This window comes from Megalobrama amblycephala, linkage group LG2 (genome assembly GCF_018812025.1).
Source record: "Megalobrama amblycephala isolate DHTTF-2021 linkage group LG2, ASM1881202v1, whole genome shotgun sequence".
In the NCBI taxonomy this organism is placed as follows: domain Eukaryota; kingdom Metazoa; phylum Chordata; class Actinopteri; order Cypriniformes; family Xenocyprididae; genus Megalobrama; species Megalobrama amblycephala.
In genome coordinates, this window is record NC_063045.1 from 34,288,472 (window position 1) to 34,309,136 (window position 20,665).

Sequence of the window (20,665 nt, forward strand, 5' to 3'; positions counted from 1 at the left end):
TTAAACCTAAAGAATCAAGCCAAAGCTCTGCTTTTGTGATTTTCCTCAGGTTATGAGTTAAGTTAGCACTGAACTTGGGACTTTTCATAACTCATCAACTCCGCGAATGTGTGTACATGTATGTATGTGTGTGTGTGTGTGTTTAGCCTTAGTTTTCTGTAATCATTAGAAGTAGTCAATAAATCTTGTTTTGATTTTTCACATATACGAGTTTCTTGTGCTGTGTATCAAATTACTGCCTTAAACTTAAAAGATCCTAAAAGTTACCTCTTGCTTATAATATAATAATTACAATAATAACAATAATCATAATAAAATATTGTTACTGTTGGCCGCAGAATAATATTTTGTCCAGAATTGGTAAAATACTCTAACCTCAATTTTCGCTGGACGAATAATTGATGAAGTGTTAAATATTAATCCTGAATCATTTACAGTGAATCATTTACAGTTGATTCAATTCTTATTCCCTGTAACAATTAAATTGAGCTAATAAATAGATTAAGTCCTTACATAATGGTGGAGAATGATTCGTGCAGTTTAATCTAATTTGTACACAAAACAAGTAACTTGTGTGATTGTATCTTTTCTTGATCCGGAAGATAGATTAGAAACAGAAACGAGCTTTTTGATTGTCATAACAATGATTGCACATAAGGCGCTGTGGATGAATGAAATCTGAACTCGAGTTGTTTGTCTGTACGTTTTTTTTGTTGTTGTTGTTGCTGTTAAAACTGCAGTAAATGAATCTAAGATTGTCTGCCAAGACAAAAGGAAAGTCGCCTGAGAGCGCACCAGGACAGAGTGAGCGTGTTCCTTGCTTTGTTCTTTAAGGCCTTAGCTATAGTGGATAATATTGCGTGTTCCAATGTTATTTCAACTAAGCTAAAATCCCTGCATGGTCACATTAGAGAGTAGCTACCTAATGTGCCGCCTATATCCGCTCATTCGTGAGATGAGACATTAATACTCTAAACACTATATGTGTCTGAGTTTGATTTGAATGGGATTATTTTGAAAATTCTTGATCAAGTATTGTTGCAGTAAATCCTGCATGTTGTTGCGTGTCCAGAAACTGACACGAACGATTCAGATCGCCGAGATCTCAGTAATGTTACTATTATTAATTGCAGAAAAATCTGTGGATTAATGTGCCTCACTCTAACGTGTGGGGGTTGTTCAGCTCGGAAACATGAGAAGCTGAATGGTTCATTGTCATTGAGAACTGCGCCGTCAGTTCAATGATTAATGTGATTTTTGTATGTTCGTTATCTGTGTGCAAAGAGTATAGAACAAGCGTACTCTTTTGTTGTGCGTCACGGTCACCACGACAGTGACAGCTGTAACCCGGAAGCCCTAAGAAACCTTTCCCGGGGTAACCTTTAAGTGCGCATGCGCAGTCTGCCAGCGCCATATTTAACTGTGTGTAAACAAAGCTTAGCACAAGCTGAGCTAGCTAAATCTAGCACGGTTGCATTACAGTCTATGTAAAGCTAGTAGCATTGCTAAAGGGCTAGTGGCTAGCATAGCATTTTGTGGTCTGAATGCAATGTTGCAATGTTGGAATGACTTTCTTACTGAACCTTAATTCACTCTAGTGCTTTCACCTCCCTCTCTGTCTAACTTACACATCTTATCTTTTCTCATCTCCTCCCATTTGAGAGAACGTGACAAATGTTAAATTTAATAAACCTGGTTTTTAATATCATTTGTTTGAGAGTTCTCTCTCCTAAATTTACTCTTGTCAGTTAAACACTGTTTTGTTTTAGTAGCAATCGTCCTAATTACTTTTAATGACATTTTATGTTATTTGTAATTGCTCTTATTGAATGACATCTGGGAATATGAATTTTTGATTGGAAACTTTAATTCGATTTCAATTTTAATTGAAAATCAAGTTCATAATCAATTTCAGTTTAGCTTTCATATGGTATGGATATTTGTGGATTAATTTAATGGTAGTTGCTTACAAACATCTGGCAATTTTAATCATTAACTAATCATTATTGCTTTGAAATTTTAATTTCATTAGTCATTAATTAGGATTTGGGCTTCCCTAATTCAGATGATACTTGATTAATTAATTTGATTATAATTGCTCTCAATGTTTAATGCTGAACCCATTACAATTTTAATTCACAACTTCCAAATTTGAATTCAAAATTTCATTTAAAATAAAGTTTAGTCTCAGACTTTCACTCCCTTAGTCTTTGATTTAATTCATTTATTTAAGGAAAATTTTTGGGGTCCTCCTCAATACTTGGGTCAGTTGACTTCTCCTGCTAGCGCAGTAAGCCAACCCCCTAGGCGTAGCGACTCCCTAGCGCCACCACTCTGTCAACCCTGTAATTTTTCCAAATTTTGGGAGCAAAACTTCACTCTCTTTCTTCTTCTCTCTCTCTCTCTCTCTCTCTCTCTCTCTCTCTCTCTCTCTCAGCTGTCCTCTTCTGGTTTGACTACTTCTGCTGGTTTTTGGATTTGTACCTGTGAAAGTCATAAAAGCAGAGTGTTTGAGAAATATTTAACAAATATTTGGGAAACGGAACACTTCTTTTAAAATAGTATGACACTCACTTTACCTTCCCTCCTCATCCTGTTATCCTACCCAGCCTAGGCTCGAGCAGGTCAACAAGGAGACTGTTAGGCGTCCATAAACCCAGAGCACGCGTCTAGAAACGCTTTAAGTGGTGCATGGTTGTCAATCCTATAGCTGAGAAACCAATACTGTCATTGTTATTGTTTTTCTTTCGCCCCGAAGGGAATTTTAATAACAATCACAGTCCTGGTACTTTGAAATCCTTTTCAAAACCCCTGTCTAGAACCATCCTTCTAAAATTAAATTTTACAAAACTCATTCTGCAAACAGTGTTAAAGACAAAACTTCATTTTATAGGGAAACTGGAAGCACCCCATTATTATTCTGCTTTTTGCTAAATGCTATTCTGTTTGTTTCGTGCTCTTCTTTTCTTCTGCTGTTCTCTAGCTGTGCTATCTGTGTGTGCTTACTGATTCTTTTCGCAGAGACTCCGAGTTAGAAGCACATCCACGAGAGGACCACAGTTGAGAACCAGTCTTACCTGCACATTTACACACTCATTACTCATTCCCATTAACTCACAGTTGACATTGCACACTTACACCTTTGATTTGCCCTGCTTGTTTGTTTTGTTTTGGTTGTGTTTTGTTTTGTTCTTTCCTTCAAGGTCTGTGTCAGTTTCGGGTTTAGATCTCCCTCGCGGTGCCAAACATGTCTCGCACAACAGACCCTGCTGGACACTGGAAGGATCTGGAGACCTGGCTAAGTGTTGTAACAGACAGCCTCCTACCTAAGGCCGCTGAAACACTAAAGCATCAGACACAGGACCAGCTGGATGACAACATAGCAAGCCTCATGAAACAGGACCCAAGCCAGAGCTACAGTCACAAAGAACTAGCCAAGATCACCGGCTCCTTAAGCCACACACTCATCGCCACCCTCAAACTGAGCGACAGGCAAGCCGCCCATCGCCAGCAGGAGCTGACACATGCACAACGACGCATCGAACAGCTGGAGCTGGGGGCTCAGGAACGACGAGAAGGGCCTGATGAAGTGGAACAAGGCGCCAAAAGAGGAGATCAACAGGCTAAAAGAGACCCTAGCAGCTACTACGCAAGAAATGGAACGAGGCAGAGCAGACTACGCTGACCTCTCCGACAAGCTACAGTACGCAGAACAGCTACTGGAAAAAGCAAAGGCTGACTTCAGAGACAAGAACAGCCGAATTAAAGCTCTCGAAACTCACCTGAATGAGTCAAGAAATGAGGTCAGCCGCCTAACAACAACAGCTTGACTACATCAAAGAAGAGTCTGACAGTATTAAAGAGGAACTCAAGCATGCATATGAATTGCGCTGTGAGCCGTCAAGAACACGTCGGACACCGACTTTCACCTTTGCCAAGCAGGACCGGCTCCCCTGTTCCTGGACTGGCACATGATCAAAAGGGGGCAGTGCCAAAACAGTCACCTGTTCCCTCCGAAGAATCCTACCTCCCCGCTAAGCTAAAAGAACGTGCTCCAGCCAGCCACAGATCATCTCATGGCTTGGACCTCAGAGACCTTGACAAGCTTGCTAGAAACATTGGCAAATTCACTCCAAATGTGCCAGGTAGTCCAAATGTTCAGAGTTATCTGCAAGATATTGACTTCCATCTGGAAATGAGACCCAATGTCACTGACAAAGATAGACTTTATTTGCTCAGAGCCACATCCAGCTCTGAAGTGCGCAGCTTCCTGGACCGGCAGCCTGCCCACACAAAGACTGATTACCACCTGCTCCGAGAAGCTCTCATCAGAGAGTTTGCCGACCCTGAGTCAGAACGAGGACTAGTGGCTGCCCTGGAAACAAAACAAGGTCGTCACGAAACTCCTCAAGTCTTCTATAGCCGACTAAGGCTAGCATACTTCGGGTCTCGCAACGAACAGAACATGGAGGAGGAATTGAACTTCAAAACTCTCTTCCTGAGAAACCTCCATCCTGGGGTGAGCCACCATCTCGGCGTCCTTGCCTGTCCACGCACAATGAGTGCTCAACAGTTAAGAGACTTGGCGCACAAAGCCTACTGTAAACAGAAGATGGCCTTAGAAAAGGGCACCAAAACCACCACAGTTCTTGACTTCAACACACAGAGTCAAGGGCTGGCCCTAGAGGGCACCCAGCGTCAAGACCTTGCCAAGCCGACACCCAAAGAGTGGAATGCATCTTCGTCCAACAGAGAGTGGGACTCCCACACTGGTACTCGACCTAAACAGAGAGACAACCGCTGGGATGGACCACGTGGACGACAACGCTCACCTGGACGTCACTGGGAAAATTCATGGAACCAATCAAGACCTCATGAGAGTCATTGGGAGAAAACCTTGGAATCACCCAAGCTCATTTGGAAACCCCAGAGGAAAAAGCTCATGGGAATCCAAGGGAAAACGACAAACACACCCTGGAGCAACCAGCCCAAGGAATCGACGAAAAAACTCACAAAGATTCCAAGCTGACCGAGCTCAAAATGAATCCATACCAGAACAAAAGACTTCATCTTGTTTCGACTCTCAAGAGCTGATGAAAATGATGATGAAAGAGTTCTTCCAACGAAAGGAGGATGACCGGAAGTGGGAAGAGAAAGCGAAACCAGATTCATCCTGACTAGCGGCCGGACGAGATGGCAGCGACCACCTGACTCAACATACCCCAGAGAACAGCACCTCATCTCTCTCTCAGAGAACCACAAGCACCATAACTTCAAACGGACAAGAAGTCCCACCTGAACATCCTGCAAAACAGTCAGAAACTGATCCAACACCTGATGGGTCAGATCACAGCAGCATCCAACAAAGACCTGCTGTGGAAACCACTCCAGTTCCTGAAAGTGCTGTCTTGGTCGTCTGCCACTCCTCCGAAGAAAACGAAATAAATGCTGACATCCTACCTCTCTCATCCCAAACTCCAGTCCCACAACTCCTAGGTGATCTCATTGAGAAAGGTATCGCAAGAAAGTTTTACCTCTCCATTATCATCGAACAACACATCAAGGTCGAAGCCCTCCTCGACACTGGAGCTGACATCACCCTAATGTCAACAGAACTCCTTGAAGAAGTCCAAAACAGAACAAAGAGGTCTAACGGAACCTTCAAACTTCAAAGGTGTGAGCTGAACCTCCAAGCATATTCCCACACAGGCCTACAACTAAAACATGTGGCCCCAATTCACCTAACAGTGGGACCAATGAACCTTGTTCACCCAGTATACGTCTCACCACTCAACACATATCCTCTCCTCATTGGGAAAGACCTGCTTAACCGCTTTGAACCCTTAATAGACTTCAAACACCTGAAGATATGGACACAAGTCCGTGAGCCTCTGCCCCTCCAGTCAGTAAACCTGAACGAATTGCAGTGTCAAGCCACAGACACCGCCCCCCATCCACTGACTGACGATGCAAGTTCAAAGTCAAGAGCAAGTTCCACGTCAAGCAACAAGAACCAAGACCCATTCCTCTGCTCACTGCAAGCGTCAGACTCAGGTTCCCTCCGAATCATGACTGCCATAAATGTCCAAGACACATCAGTGCCTGATGCAGCATTAGCCCTGTGGGCTGAAAACTCAGCTATCAGCCTGAAGCTCTTCAGAACATTGAAGCAGACAAATCAGAGCATACCACACGTCTCGAAGCATAGCCGCTTCCCTCTCAATCCATGTTCAACAACTATGGCTACCTCCAAGATCGTCTGTGCTGCAGACATACGATGGAATGACAGACTCTTGAGTCACTACCTCCTGGTTGTCCCCAACCTGCCTCATGACATCTACATAGGAGCAGACATCATGGTCCGTCTCAACGCCTGCGTTGACACCGTGAATGACGTCATATGGACTCCCTTGTCACACCAATTGACATCTTCAGTCAACCTCAAGAATCTTCGATCTGGGCAAACAATACCAGATGCATGCGCCATGATCAACGAGCAAGAAGCCACAATCCCCGCTTACAGCAAGAGTGTCAGTGTCCGCCTCAACATGCGACCTGGCCAGACCCTTAACAGTAAGCTAGGCTTCTTCCAACCTTCCAGGACCTGCCTAAAACTAGGACTGACCTTGGAAGCCACACCTCTCATAGAAGTGTCATCTCGTGCTGTGTATGTGTTGTTCAACAACTGTACGGCCAAAGACATCAATGTGCCAAAAGCCAGTCACCTGGGATGGCTCATCAACCAGGCGTTCCATGACTTTGAACTGACAGTTCCTGTCATCGGCCACATACCAGTTGAACTAATGTCAGATGAATGCCACAACACCGTAACTTGCACAAAGCCCCATGAGATCATCACCATCACTTCTATTCTGCCGGTGCCTAAAGAAAGTGTCTGCCGATCAGAACTTACAGATGACACTCACCTCGCTGTCTACGCTGTGTCAACACAGACTGCAACAGAGTCACCTGTAGAACTGACTGTCAAGGCCCACAGTCCCTCAAAAGACTCAGAGGAACCCTATGCTGGGTTCAATGCACAAGTCCAACAAATCCTAAGCGAGGCGGATGCCCTCCACAGTGAAATGGATCGCCAAGGACTCAAAGAAGTTCTGTGCAAATACAAGGACTCCTTCGCAAAGGATTCCCTGGACTGTGGCCTGACTGATATCCACATGGTGCGCATCCCAACTCACCCAAATGCGCCACCGACATTTGTGCGGCAGTACAAGATTCCGATAGCATCATACGAATCAGTGCAAGATATCATTGACTCCATGCTACAAAAGGGGGTCATCCGACCCTGCAACAGCACCTACTCCGCCCCGATATGGCCAGTCCTAAAGCCAAACGGCAAATGGCGGCCCACCATTGACTATCGCAAATTGAACCAGCAAGTTCCCTTATCGCGATGGCCTATGACTCAATTGGACCAAGAGATTCCCAAAATCAAAGGCTCCACGATCCTATCCACACTGGACGTCGCCTCAGGATTTTGGACAATCCCTGTCCACCCTGGATGACCAACACAAGTTGGCGTTCACCTTTGGCAATCGACAATTCACCTTCACAAGGTGCCCCTTCGGCTATGCCAACTCCCCAGCTGAATTCAACATCTTTCTAAACAAAGCTTGCCCCGATGCCAGAGCCAGAGGCAACCTCATTTATGTTGACGATATCCTTATGAAAAGCAACAATGTGGCAGACCACCTCAAAGAAATCGACCATGTCCTGAACCAGCTGACAACAGCAGGAGCGAAAATTGCCCTCCACAAAGGACAATGGTGTAAAACCAAGGTAAATTATGTTGGCTTGCTCGTCGGACGAGGCGGCATTGAGCCGCAGTCCAGCCGTACACAAGCAATACAAAACATAAAGACGCCCACTAACATCTCTGAGCTACGAAGTTTTCTGGGAGTATGCAACTACTCACGACAGTTCATCGAGAACTATGCTGACATCGCACGACCACTGACTTCCCTCCTGAAGAAGGACACACCCTTTGTTTGGTCGGAAGCCCAGGACACAGCCATGAGCGAGCTCAAACAACGCCTGTGCTCGGCCCCATGCCTGGCCTACCCCGACCCAGGAAAAGAATTCTATCTGGAAGCTGGATTCTCCAATCATTGCCTCAGTGCAGGTCTGTACCAGCTCCACGACAAAGACAAACGGGTGGTCGCTTATGCCAGCAAAACCTTGCTTCCCCCAGAATGCAAATACTCAGACTGCGAAAAAGCCTTGCTTTGCACTGTATGGGCCATTCAGCGTTTCTCCAACTACATTGGAGCTCAGAAGGTTATCATTGAAACGTGTCACCAACCAGTGACCTTCCTCAACAGCCAACGAATCAGGGATGGCGTGGTAACCAACGCCCGCATAGCTACATGGTTAATGACGCTCCAAGGACGAGACGTCGAGGCAAGATATGCCCAAAACCACAAATCCTCACTGGGAAACGGGCTAGCAGCCTGTCAGAGCTGTTCAACAGACACGCTGAATACCTCAGCAGAAGCCAAAGAACCGGCACCACCGCAACTGACAAACTATAGGTACTTCGAGGAGAATGTGTGTGAAGGCATGCCCACAGCATATGTCGATGGTTGCTCCTACAATCAACAAGGCAACTTGAAAGCGGGAGCAGGCGTGGTCTGGCTCAACAATGACCCTTGCCCACCACAACAGTTCAAGTTAGGCCCTCACTCATCTCAATATGCAGAGATAGCAGCCATCCTCATCACCCTACAACTGGCCGCCTCCCACAACATCAAAGAACTCCTGATATGTACTGACTCGAACTATGCCCGTCTAAGTTTCACATGCCATCTAGCTGGATGGAAACAGAACGGATTCAAGACAGCTAACAACAAGCCTGTCAAACATCAGGAACTTTTCCAAGCATGCGATGCCATTGTCACCACACATGACATGATCATCTACTGGAAAAAGGTCCGTGGTCATTCACGCCAACCAGGGCAAGACAAAGATCTCAATGACCAAACCGATGCCCTTGCCAAAGCTGGTGCATCACATGGAGAGCCTTGGAAATTCCCATCCCTCCCACCCAACCCTTCAGTTGCAGCCATAACCCGCCGCCAGCACGCCATTGGCGCGCAAACCCCCGCCTCCTCCCATGTTGAACTCTCACCTCAGTTCACTGCGGATGATCTCCGCACCCTCCAAGCGTCGGATCCAACGCTGCAAACCATTATCGCTCACATTTCCGACCCAATAACTCATCCCATTTCCACCTCCGACCTATCCAATTCCTCTGATCTCCGCCACCTTCACTCAATCAAGCACATGCTGCATCTCAAGGACGGCGTTCTCACATATGTCCCTGAGCCCCTAACTGCGCCAAAGCTTGTAGTTCCTCAGAGCCAAAGGGGGATAATGCTGACACACGCCCACGATGCACCATGCGCTGGACACCATGGCGCCAAGGCCACCTATGAAACGCTCAAACAAGTAGCATATTGGCCTGGCATGCAGCAAGATGTGACGGAATATGTAAAAGGATGCCTGGTGTGTTGCCAGTTCCAACCGGCAAACCCAAACCACAGAGCACCACTACAACAGGAAAGGAATGACCTTCCCATGGTCGGACCTCCAAATAGATTGGGTAGGACCCCTGCCACGGTCAACACGGGGTAACAAATACTTCCTCACCGTGGTTTGCGAATTCACAAAGTGGGTAGAGTGTCTCCCAGCTCCCAACGATACAGCAGAAACAACAGCCTGCCTGTTAATGAACCACATCTTCTCAAGATTTGGACTGCCTCAAAGAGTCAACTCTGACCGAGGAACCCACTTCACCGCTGAGGTTATGCAGGATGTATGGAAACTCCTGGGCATACAGGCCAAGCTTCACATAAGCCATCATCCAATTTCCTCAGGGCAGGTCGAACGGGCCAACAAGACAGTGGCAAGCATGTTGAAGAAGTATGTGTCCGCCAACCAAAAGGATTGGGATATCAAGCTCCCTCTGGTACTGATGGCCATCAGGGCCACCCCTCACAGGTCTACCGGAGTAGCCCCATTCGAAATGATGACAGGGCGACAAATGACACTACCGCTACACCTGCTGTACCAACCTGGTGACATGAACCTTGTCACCGCCTACACCACTCACCAGTATCTGGAAAAGTTGCATCAGCACCTGAGAGCGACTTTCGCCTTCGCACAACAAAACCTCCAAAGAAGTGCGGAAGGTCGTAAAGCCTACTACGACAAAAGGGCCTCTTACCAAGAACTCAATGTCGGAGACAAAGTGTGGTACTACAGCTTTGCCCAGCCAAGGCAGAAAGCTCCCCATCGCCTGTCAAAGAAATTCCTACCTCACTGGACAGGACCACATGAGATTGTGGACAAGCTCTCACCTGTCGCCTACCGAATCAAAATCAGACAAGGCCGCAACGAGCCTGTCCTTTCGATGGGTCCATCCGAAACCAGATAAAGAGGCACCAAGGTTCCAACCGACAGGAAAAGGGGGAGGTTCAAACCCACTGACACAGACCGACAATCCCCTACTCTACACCACCACTAATGACTCTGTCATTTTAGGGAAAGTTTTTGCTTTTATTTTTCTGGTTTTGTTTTACACAACACTTACACACGCTCCTCCACAGCACTGCTAGTGAACAACCTCTAGTAGAAAGGAGTTGCTTCACACATGTGACACTCACTTTGCTCTAGTAAACTCAGTGTCCTTGTGTCCTCTTTGTGTTTTCTTTTGTCTCTCTCCTCATGCTTTCTTTTTTCCTCTTTCACTATCATTAGTCTTCCTCCTCAGCTTTTCCCATTATCGATTCGAATAATATTTACCGGCTCAAAGACGTTGTTAACGTTGGATTTTGGCAAGGGAACACCTATGTCAAAATCCACACCCCTGAGGTCGTGGCGTACCACGATAACAACGAACAGTTGTACCAGGCCCCAAACCTAAAACGCGTACGCTCATTGAAGACATTCATTACCTTTGCCCGAGTAAACCATTCGTATTTGATAATACCGAGGGCATCTGCGGCCTAGAATCAATTAGACCCGACACTAGCTGCCACACACATTATCCTGCCTAACCAAACTCTCTGGATCAATGTCCCTAAGGGCTCGATCCTCCATATTGACAATCTTGCAGTGTATCACGACGATGAGTGTCAGGCTGAACTTGAAATCTCACCGTACTTCAAACAGCATTCCTTCGTCCTCGATCCAGAATCGGAAGAAAGGATCAGGGAGGAAGGAACGCAACTTATTGATCTGACCCCTGTTGAGACGGCCTTAGAAGTTATAGCCCGCCTTCCGCCCGCTGGCATGCCATTCGTTCGGTCTTGGTCTGCTGCTGACACAGCGCTTTGCATCCCTACTATTGTAGGATATATTGTGACCTTGACACTGGCCTTCATCCTGCACAAACGGGTGAACGCCGTGCAAGAGTCTTTTGATCGATGCACGTCGGGCGTCCCGCGCATTTTCCGACGTGATAAAACTGACCAAGAACCTGAACCCGAGAACTCAACCAACCTGATTGAAATTACGCCTCTACCTCCTCGTCGAACCACTGACAATTAGATTAGTCGAAACCACCCAATCACAACTGATCTTAAACAACACACCCCTATGTTAGTTGAAGTGTTCCTAACCCGTTCACTCCAAGATACCCAAGTCCTTCACCAGGATTCAGGCCGAGTGAGGGAAGCGTTGTTTGTGTTTTGTGTTTGTCTGTTCTCTCTCTCTCTGCCTCTTGTTCCAGTGCCTGCCGACGTTCGCACCAGGAACCTCGCCAAGCAAAAGGGGGACTCTGTAGGGCACCGCTCGACAGAACTTACAAATGGCTTCATCAGCCAGAGGCATGATTGAACAAAGCTTCATTTTGGTCCAAAAGATCCATTTCCTGAAGTGATGACGTGACTTCTTTTAACAAAGGACTCTGTCTAAAGGACTTATTAGCTCATCAGCAATAAACTAATCAGAACCCATCACGTGGATCTGATCACATTAAATCTATTGATTCTCTCACAAAACCCTCTTGTATTAGCGGACGGAACAGGAAAACACCCATCAACGGATTTGAAGACGAATCTGTCCTATCAATACCTCCCTTGTATTGAGCAATCCATCCTGACCCGGTCACTCGTGACTCCGGTCAAAGTTTAAACTATGCTTGAAAACTGTGCAATGAACTTCGAATGGACCATCATTAAGAAATCATTTTAAACTATATACAGAATAATACATGCCATGATGTAATTACTAACATGTCTATTCAATGTATTCAATATGTGGGTTTTCTTCAAATGCATTATTGTAATCATTGTTTTAATTAGGTCAGTCTCGTAATATGTGTGTGGAAGAAGTGTGTCATGTTTGAGCTCTAAATACAGAGTTTATAATTCTCTGTAATTCTGTGTGAATGAAACATTGAAATTCAGTATCAGGAAAATATTAAGAAACTTTATAAAGTTGTTAATCAAACAGGAGAATGTTCTGCAGATATCACGCGGTGTGATCAATGGACAATAGACGAGGCGTGTCTAATCTCCGTAGCAACGTCTCATTGGAGGATCGCATCTGAAGGATGGACCCAAATTGCTCCTTTAAAACTATGCTTTCCCAATAGCCAGTTGTCAAAAGATATGTAAAAGATACGTCAAAGAATCGATACGCTGAAGAAGGGTTGAAGAACCCATCTAACTGCCGTGGCTGATTTCCATCTGACAGTCGCTGACTATCTTCATCCACGAGCCGCAACAGCCGTCACATCCCGAACCCTGAAACACTCCGTTAAACCTTTTGACCAAAGTCTCCAAAGAAGAGAGCCGCTCCAGCCAGACTCTCAGAACAGCGCGTTTCACCAGCCAATAACCTTCTTCAAAGCTTCCGCGCAGCCCAACGAAGGGCTTTCCCGAGAAGACGTCACCTGAAAGACAGCCAATCCAGAACGGGATTCCGCTGTACACGAGTCACGGAACAACCCGATTACCTCAGCTGTCACAGCAAACGCAGGTACAAGCAAACTTCTCTCTCTCTTGCTGGGAACTGGTGAAACTCCTTTAAACCTAAAGAATCAAGCCAAAGCTCTGCTTTTGTGATTTTCCTCAGGTTATGAGTTAAGTTAGCACTGAACTTGGGACTTTTCATAACTCATCAACTCCGCGAATGTGTGTACATGTATGTATGTGTGTGTGTGTGTGTTTAGCCTTAGTTTTCTGTAATCATTAGAAGTAGTCAATAAATCTTGTTTTGATTTTTCACATATACGAGTTTCTTGTGCTGTGTATCAAATTACTGCCTTAAACTTAAAAGATCCTAAAAGTTACCTCTTGCTTAGAATATAATAATTACAATAATAACAATAATCATAATAAAATATTGTTACTGTTGGCCGCAGAATAATATTTTGTCCAGAATTGGTAAAATACTCTAACCTCAATTTTCGCTGGACGAATAATTGATGAAGTGTTAAATATTAATCCTGAATCATTTACAGTGAATCATTTACAGTTGATTCAATTCTTATTCCCTGTAACAATTAAATTGAGCTAATAAATAGATTAAGTCCTTACACCTCATCGGGCCAAACAACTTTCATACTATTATACGGCAAGTTATACGCCAGCTCAACAGGAAGTCAGTTATAATGGGTTGTTTGAAAAACGCATGCACTGAAATTATGCTCTGATATACTCCTCCTAGGCGATTAATCCAATCATCACCAAACTCGGTCAGCATGAAGTCAAGACAATGAGGATGCTAAATTGATATCTCGAATGGTTTGGCTGTGGCGAGGCAATGAATTTATGGCGACATAAGGGGAACAGGAAGTGTGTTATAACATCTGCAAACATTGATTGATTTTTATGAAACTTCAGCTGTGTGTTCGTTGTAAGAGGCAATCAAATGACTATTGTGAGTCAAAGTTACAGCGCCACCAACAGGCAACAGGAAGTGTCACTTTCAAAATTCTTCAAGATCATCATTTTATTTTTACACAATTTTTGGTAACACTTTAGAATAATGGTCATTAGTTAACATTAGTTAACTACATTAGTTAACATGAACTAATAATGAACTGCACTTATAAAGCATTTATTTATCTTTGTTAATGTTAATTTCAACATTTACTAATACATTATTAAAATCTTGTTAACATTAGTTAATGCACCGTAAACTAACATGAACAAACCATGAACAGCTGTATTTTTATTAACTTATGTTAACAAAAATGAACAAATACAGTAACAAATGAACTGCTCATGGTTAGTTCATGTTAGTTAATACATTAACTAATGTTAACTAATGACCATTATTCTAAAGTGTTACCCAATTTTTTTTATTTTTAAACTTAATTAGAATAATGTCAAGACATGGGAAATGTAGACCCCTGAGAAGATTTTTGACATTTTTCAAGCACTGTTGCCATAGCAACAGATCAAACTTCAATATTTGTTTTGGATGCTTTTGGATTCTTAGCATGCTTCAAATTGCATGAAACTCGACACACGTCAGGATTGTCATCCAGTAGACATGGGAAAAGCCTTAGAAATGGGAGGGGAGTCATCCCCTCACATCTCTGGACTCTGGATGGACACAGAAGTCCTCTCTGGACTCTGGACGGAGACAGGATCTGACACTGGAGCGGACTTGGGCTGGAGCCGACACTGGAGCGGACTTGGGATGGAAAAGGCTCTGGGACTTCTTTCACGGGAATGGATACAGGAAATTCAATCACAGGAACAGGCACAGGAAATTCAATCACAGGAACAGGCTCAGGTAATTCTCTCACGTGAACAAGCTCAGGAAATACACTCACGGGAACAGGCTCAGGTAAAGGGCAAGGAATCACATGACAAACAGGAACCATGACTGTGAGAATTATACAAAATAAAAGACATGAAAACATAAAAGTGAAATCAAAACCCAAAACCAGGTGGCCATGGTAGAGCCAGCTGCGACAGAGACCATTGCGGATTTGATGGGTCAGGAGGCAGAGCAAGGACAGGAATGGACTTCATGACCTTGATATGGGGCATAGTGAGTTCATGGATGGCCGTACATCTGTGGCCATAGCTTGGCAACCCTCGTCAACTGGCAACAAAATTTGCCTGCCAATCATCTTCATCCGGTCCGCAGCACCTCAATCTCCCTCCTCCTCTTTTCCTGGTGGTGCGGTTAAATTTGGTTAGATATGTGGCCGCAGTGGCGCCTGCAGCTGTACGGCTATATATGCACTGTTCGTACTATGCACGCTGACCTGAGAAACATTTTCCATGCGAATATTTCAGCAGTTATTGTGTATGTTCCGTATTTCTGTATACTGAACCAGTGATACCAGTCATTCATGAATTAATCATTCTTTTGTCTCGAGTCTTTCTTTTCCGTGATTTGGCCAAATGTTCTGAAACCTTTGGATTTGTTCAGACCGCTGAATCATCTGAAGTTGTTTCTATGACAGTAACAACAAATACAGAACAAATAGCGCTGTTTTCAGATGTTTCACTAGTTTACTTTGAACTACACAGAACGGCCCAGTGGATAACGGAACGAAAGCTTAAAGGAACTGCGTTATTCCCGGTCCCAGATACCATCATTAAACAGTGTTGCGACATCTAGTGAGAAGCGTTTCAATTCGACACACACCTCTCAGTTACAAAAAACAAATCACTCGATGATTAAACTATATAACATATCATAATATAATATCATTTGACAGTGGTAGTGAGTAGCCATGTATGGTTTTACCTGTGGTCACCAAGTCTCACTGTGAGAATATTTTCATTTAAACCTATTAAATAATACAATAATTTTTTACCAATAAAAATAAATAAATGAATAAAAAAAAAAAAATGTAAAAAAAATGTAAAAAAAAAAAAAAAAAACCAGCCACCTCAAACTTTTGATTTCATAATCTGGCCCTCGAATGAAACTACTTGAAGAGCCCTGCTCAACGGACATACTGAAGCTTGAGTAGAGGGTGTAGAGGGTTGCATGTGCACAGTGAGTTCACAGACAGTCTTCATGACCATAACATGATTTTTCAAAGTAGAATCACCCCATCCCCCTCCTCCCTTATTAGGAAACAAATTTGGGCTATATAAATGATCTATCAACAGCATTTGCAAACATTGGATGCAAGTTTCTAGTACCTGTATCTCAGAAGAGGACACTGACTGCTGAATTCTGATCTATGAAGAGAAGGTTATCTTCATTTAATTACTGTTATTTTAATATTGATTATGTTTTACTCACTTATATGAATGATTTCTGGTTATGAACAGAGCAATGAAGCTGTATCATAGCATCCTGCTACTCTTCAGCTGCCAGGTCATTCACACTCTGGGTAAGCTACTAATGTGATTTGGTAACAAAAATATACATATATTAAAATCCATTTTAAAATAATATTTTTTTTTGCTATATTTTAATATAAAAGTATTTAATTCATTTTTAAAAGTGTCTGTTTGTACTTATTTTGCACCATGTTTTCACAGCTTTAAACTGTGAAATGATTTGTGGCACCCTGAAGCAGATAGACGCTGGGGCAGGCTCAGTGGTTGGAGTGAACGATCAAAATGAAGTCTTCGTCCTGAATAATAACGTCTTCACAAAGGTCTTTACATCTCTAAAACACTTCAGTGTTGGTCCTGCTGGTCAGTTTGGGGTGGATACAGCAAACAACATCTTCAAGGTGCGGGGTGGCAGCCTTGTGCAGATTGAAGGTGAAGAGTTACAGAAATCATAAGATATGTTTAATCTGTTATTAATGTACGTGATTTTAGTTTGGAGACATTGTTTTAAAATCACAGTACCAATGACATCAGCTTATTGTCATTCTGGTAGCGCTTTATTTTACAGTCCTGTTCTGCATGTAGATACTTTGTACTTATTATACTGTAGAAATTACAATAACTGGGTTATAACTAGGTACTAACCCTGAACCTACCCCTAAACATAACCTTAACCCATGTAGTTACCTTATATTACCTTAACCCATGTAGTTACCAGTACTTTCTCTATGCTTTCACTTCCTTTAATCCCTCCCTATTCTAGCTTATGCTACTCTAAGCAATGTAACTGAAACTTGTGTTGTGAGCACTTCCTGTGTCTATTTGCCTCTTCACAATGACTCGCTTGTTGTATTCCTCACTTGTAAGTCACTTTGGATAAAAGCATCTGCAAAATTAATAAACGTAAATGTAGACTGTAAGGAATGGACTGTAAAATAAAGCATAACCATTGCTCTTCCAGTTAAACTGACTAATCTTTCATCCAAACTGTTGCTTGTACTGTTAGGCCTTCTCAAACAGGTGGATGCTGGAGGAGATCAGAATGTTGCAGGTGTCAATATGTATGATGACATATTTTGTTTAAATATGGATGCTAACAACAAATTGCCATCCAACTCTGTTCCTTGGATTAAACTTGGTGGAAAGCTGAAGTATTACAGCTGTGGCCCGTACAGCTGTTGGGGAGTGAACAGCGTTGACGAAATCTGGATCATGAAGGTAATGTCACAATGTTAAATACAGAGGCTTGAGTACAAGTTCAAATACACCAGGTTTTTAAAAGTACAACAATAAAGTAAACATCATGCAAACATTTTCTGACATAACTAAAGAAATAAAGAAACTGGTGTGGAAGCAGCAAACAATTTCTTGATGTGACGATATGGCTGACTGGTTTGTGTTTCTTTCGGTCTTGTGCAGGGTGTGTCTGGTAATGCCTGTTCTGGGCCCAGCCCCTTTGTGATTATTTCTGGACGTCTGTCCATGATTGAAGTAGCAACTGATGGCAGTGTCTTTGGTGTCAATGCTCAAGGGGCCTTATTCCAAAGGTGAACTGAACCTCATATTATTAAACACTGTATGAACAAAAGTGATGAATTTTTCAAGAATAATTTTCTGATATAAATCAAATGCTGCATTTAAGAAACCATAATTTTGCAGAACTGGCGCCTCTCAGTCCAACCCCGCTGGCACAGACTGGTTATCGATTGTTGCCTGTCCCAATGGCCACAAGCATGTGAGCTTTGACCTGGGATTGCTGTGGGTCGTCTGTGTTGATGGCTCCATCCGCAGGTGTACTTTATAGTCTGTCAAGCATCACTGCAGGAACAGAGGAGCTCAATCATTAACATAAATCTCAGATATTATTAACAGAAAACTATAAAAGCTTGATTAATCTTAATCTTTCTTTTCTTCTATTTTTCTTGCTGCTGAATCAATAAAGCACTATGATAGCATCTTATCAGTGTTGTGTTTCTTGAATCATTTAGTTCAGTAGTTCTCAAACTGAAGGTCCAGCATTACAGTGGAATTTACACTATTAAAGCTGAAATTATTATTAAAATTATTATTAAATTATTAAAGTTCCTTTAGTGTGCGTGGGTCTGTGTGATGCTTCACAATTCTATTTTCAGACTATACAATGCAAATGCAAAAATGAAAAACCAGATGTTCATTTTTCTTGTTTTTCGTTTACATCATCAATTAATATTTGCCCCCCCCCCCTTTTTTTTTTCAATTTTACTTTTGCTAAATTGTGACTTTAGAAACAACCATTTGAATAAATGAAATCTAACCGATTTTATATTTTTCCTTTTTTTGTCTTGTAATTTGCGCGGTGGGCTGTACCATTAGCACGGGGGTGTGGCCGCGGACTACTATGATCTCATTGATGTAACTGCTTTATTTACACTGCATGCATGTTGAGGAGTAGTTTAAAAGACTGAACACAAATGACCTTTTTCACCCAAAGTGCTATCATTTTTATTATAAATATAATAGTCTAACTGTGCTAAATATGAGGCAGTCTTGGACTGGCCATCGCGAACAGCTGGGAAAAGTGAAATCCCAGTGGCTTGGCTGATTTGGCACATTGTCCAGCGTGTTTGTGTTTACCTACTTATTTGTTATTACTTTATTTTATTAATATACATTATATCCTTGGTCAGTTTTTATCTGACCTTTGTCTAATTGATAGACCCCCCCCCCCCATATTTTATGCTAATTTTATGATTTATTTACTACAAGCACGTGTGCATTAAGTCCTCATGGATTTTATACAATGTAAAAAATAAATTATCACAGAATAAGGCAGAAAATACAGTACCTATCAAAAGTTAATTTATGTAAGTGAGAATAATAAAATAAAGTAAACTGTGACATATTATAGATTAATTTTTTCTGACACAGTTTAACTCTGAGATCTTGTCATATTTTAAATTGTATTAATGAATGAAATGTTCAATGTGTCTGAATAAATTTTGGTCTGACTATATATATATATATATATATATATATATATATATATATATATATATATATATATGTGTGTGTGTGTGTGTGTGTATAGAGCCTACCACTGTTTGTTTTTTAAATTCATGTCCCTGTTACACAGTAATGTTGTCACATTTTCCTGGTTAAAGCTGCAGTCCGCAACTTTTTTTGGTTAAAAATGATCCAAAATCAACTTTTGAACAAGTACATAACCAGCCAGTGTTCAAAACTATCTAATTATCTTGTCTCGATTCACGACGGTTAGCTTGTAATAATGTTTTATAATAAGAGCGAACTGGCGGATTTCCGCGGAAAATTCAAGCATGCAGCAGTTCCTCTGTGCGTCATTACGTCACGTCCGTAAACAGAAAGGAGTCCCGTCGAGAGGCTCGGTTAAATCATGTGAGGAAGCTGCCGGTAGCGGCACGTTTATAGCCTTTTCTCACAGCAGCTGAAATAATTAAACTTATTTTGATGGCGGATTGTAATCCAGAAAGGTCCAAATGACAATCATCAGTGACAACTGGAGATTCACCTGTAGTCAAAAAGCAAAAGACTTTGGACTGTGGAGTGGATACAGAAATTGAAATCTACAGGTAACGCTAATAATACACAGTCACGCAGTGCTGATGTTGTTAACATTAACAATTTGAGAACAATATAACAGTAATAATAATTTGCACGGTTTGGTGTGATCCGAGCTAAGCGATCGTTAGATTTAATCATCATTGGCAGCGCGATTGTAGGCCTAATGCTTTTTCCTCAGTTGGTCAGAACAAACATGACAGACATACTTACTTGTTCAGATGATATTTTCCAATGAAAATTCTTATATTGGTCATACTTTCAAGATGTAGAGTCTGATTCTGAAGTTCAGTATCCACACCGGTGCGGTGACTGACAGCAAACATTAGATTCATCCGCGCTGACGAGCTGTGCCGAGGCACAACGCATGTACAGATAACTGTTCCGCATATGACTGCAATCGCATGTTTCAAACAGAGATGGCGACAAAGAGGAAAAACTGCGGACAGCAGCTTTAAATAAACATTGCATACAACAAATATAATTTACACTATGTAATTTTTTTTTTTTATTAAAACCAATGAATCTCATCAAGTTAGTGTTTTACGTATGTTTACCTTTATTCCAAAATAATAACAAAAGGCAGACTCTGCCTTCCTTGCCTCGACTGATGGCAGAAGCCATACAACACACAAACATCAGAAATTCAAAGAAGTAATATAGGCCTATATATACACATACTGTCACAGTCTGTGCAGCTTCTGTTTGTAAGGACTTTCAGTTTTCATGGACTTTCAGTTTGTTCACATGTTCCTTTGTTCAGTTTCCCGCCACTCGTCTGTCTCCTTGGTTACCGTCATTATTAG

At 42.5% G+C, this 20,665-nt stretch overlaps 2 protein-coding genes across 2 annotated transcripts; both read left to right on the forward strand.

The window, feature by feature from the left end:
* Window positions 1–374: 374 nt before the first annotated feature.
* On the forward strand, window positions 375–3,830 carry LOC125262678 (putative leucine-rich repeat-containing protein DDB_G0290503). Its single transcript, XM_048181497.1, is given in 2 exon segments — window positions 375–3,604; window positions 3,606–3,830. Coding segments are annotated over 2 exon segments (582 nt in total). The 5' UTR covers window positions 375–3,247.
* Window positions 3,831–16,061: 12,231 nt separating this feature from the next.
* On the forward strand, window positions 16,062–18,243 carry LOC125256386 (fish-egg lectin-like). Its single transcript, XM_048172368.1, has 6 exons — window positions 16,062–16,194; window positions 16,275–16,336; window positions 16,488–16,715; window positions 17,290–17,501; window positions 17,703–17,830; window positions 17,943–18,243. Exons 1-6 carry the CDS (start codon window positions 16,184–16,186, stop codon window positions 18,085–18,087), a joined length of 786 nt encoding a protein of 261 aa, XP_048028325.1. The 5' UTR covers window positions 16,062–16,183; the 3' UTR covers window positions 18,088–18,243.
* The last annotated feature ends 2,422 nt before the right edge of the window (window positions 18,244–20,665 follow it).

Coding starts and splice junctions, on each gene's coding strand:
- LOC125256386 (XM_048172368.1), top strand. Junction 16,337..16,487: donor CCAGGTCATTCACACTCTGG/GTAAGCTACTAA, acceptor ATGTTTTCACAG/CTTTAAACTGTGAAATGATT. Junction 16,716..17,289: donor CAGCCTTGTGCAGATTGAAG/GTGAAGAGTTAC, acceptor TTGTACTGTTAG/GCCTTCTCAAACAGGTGGAT.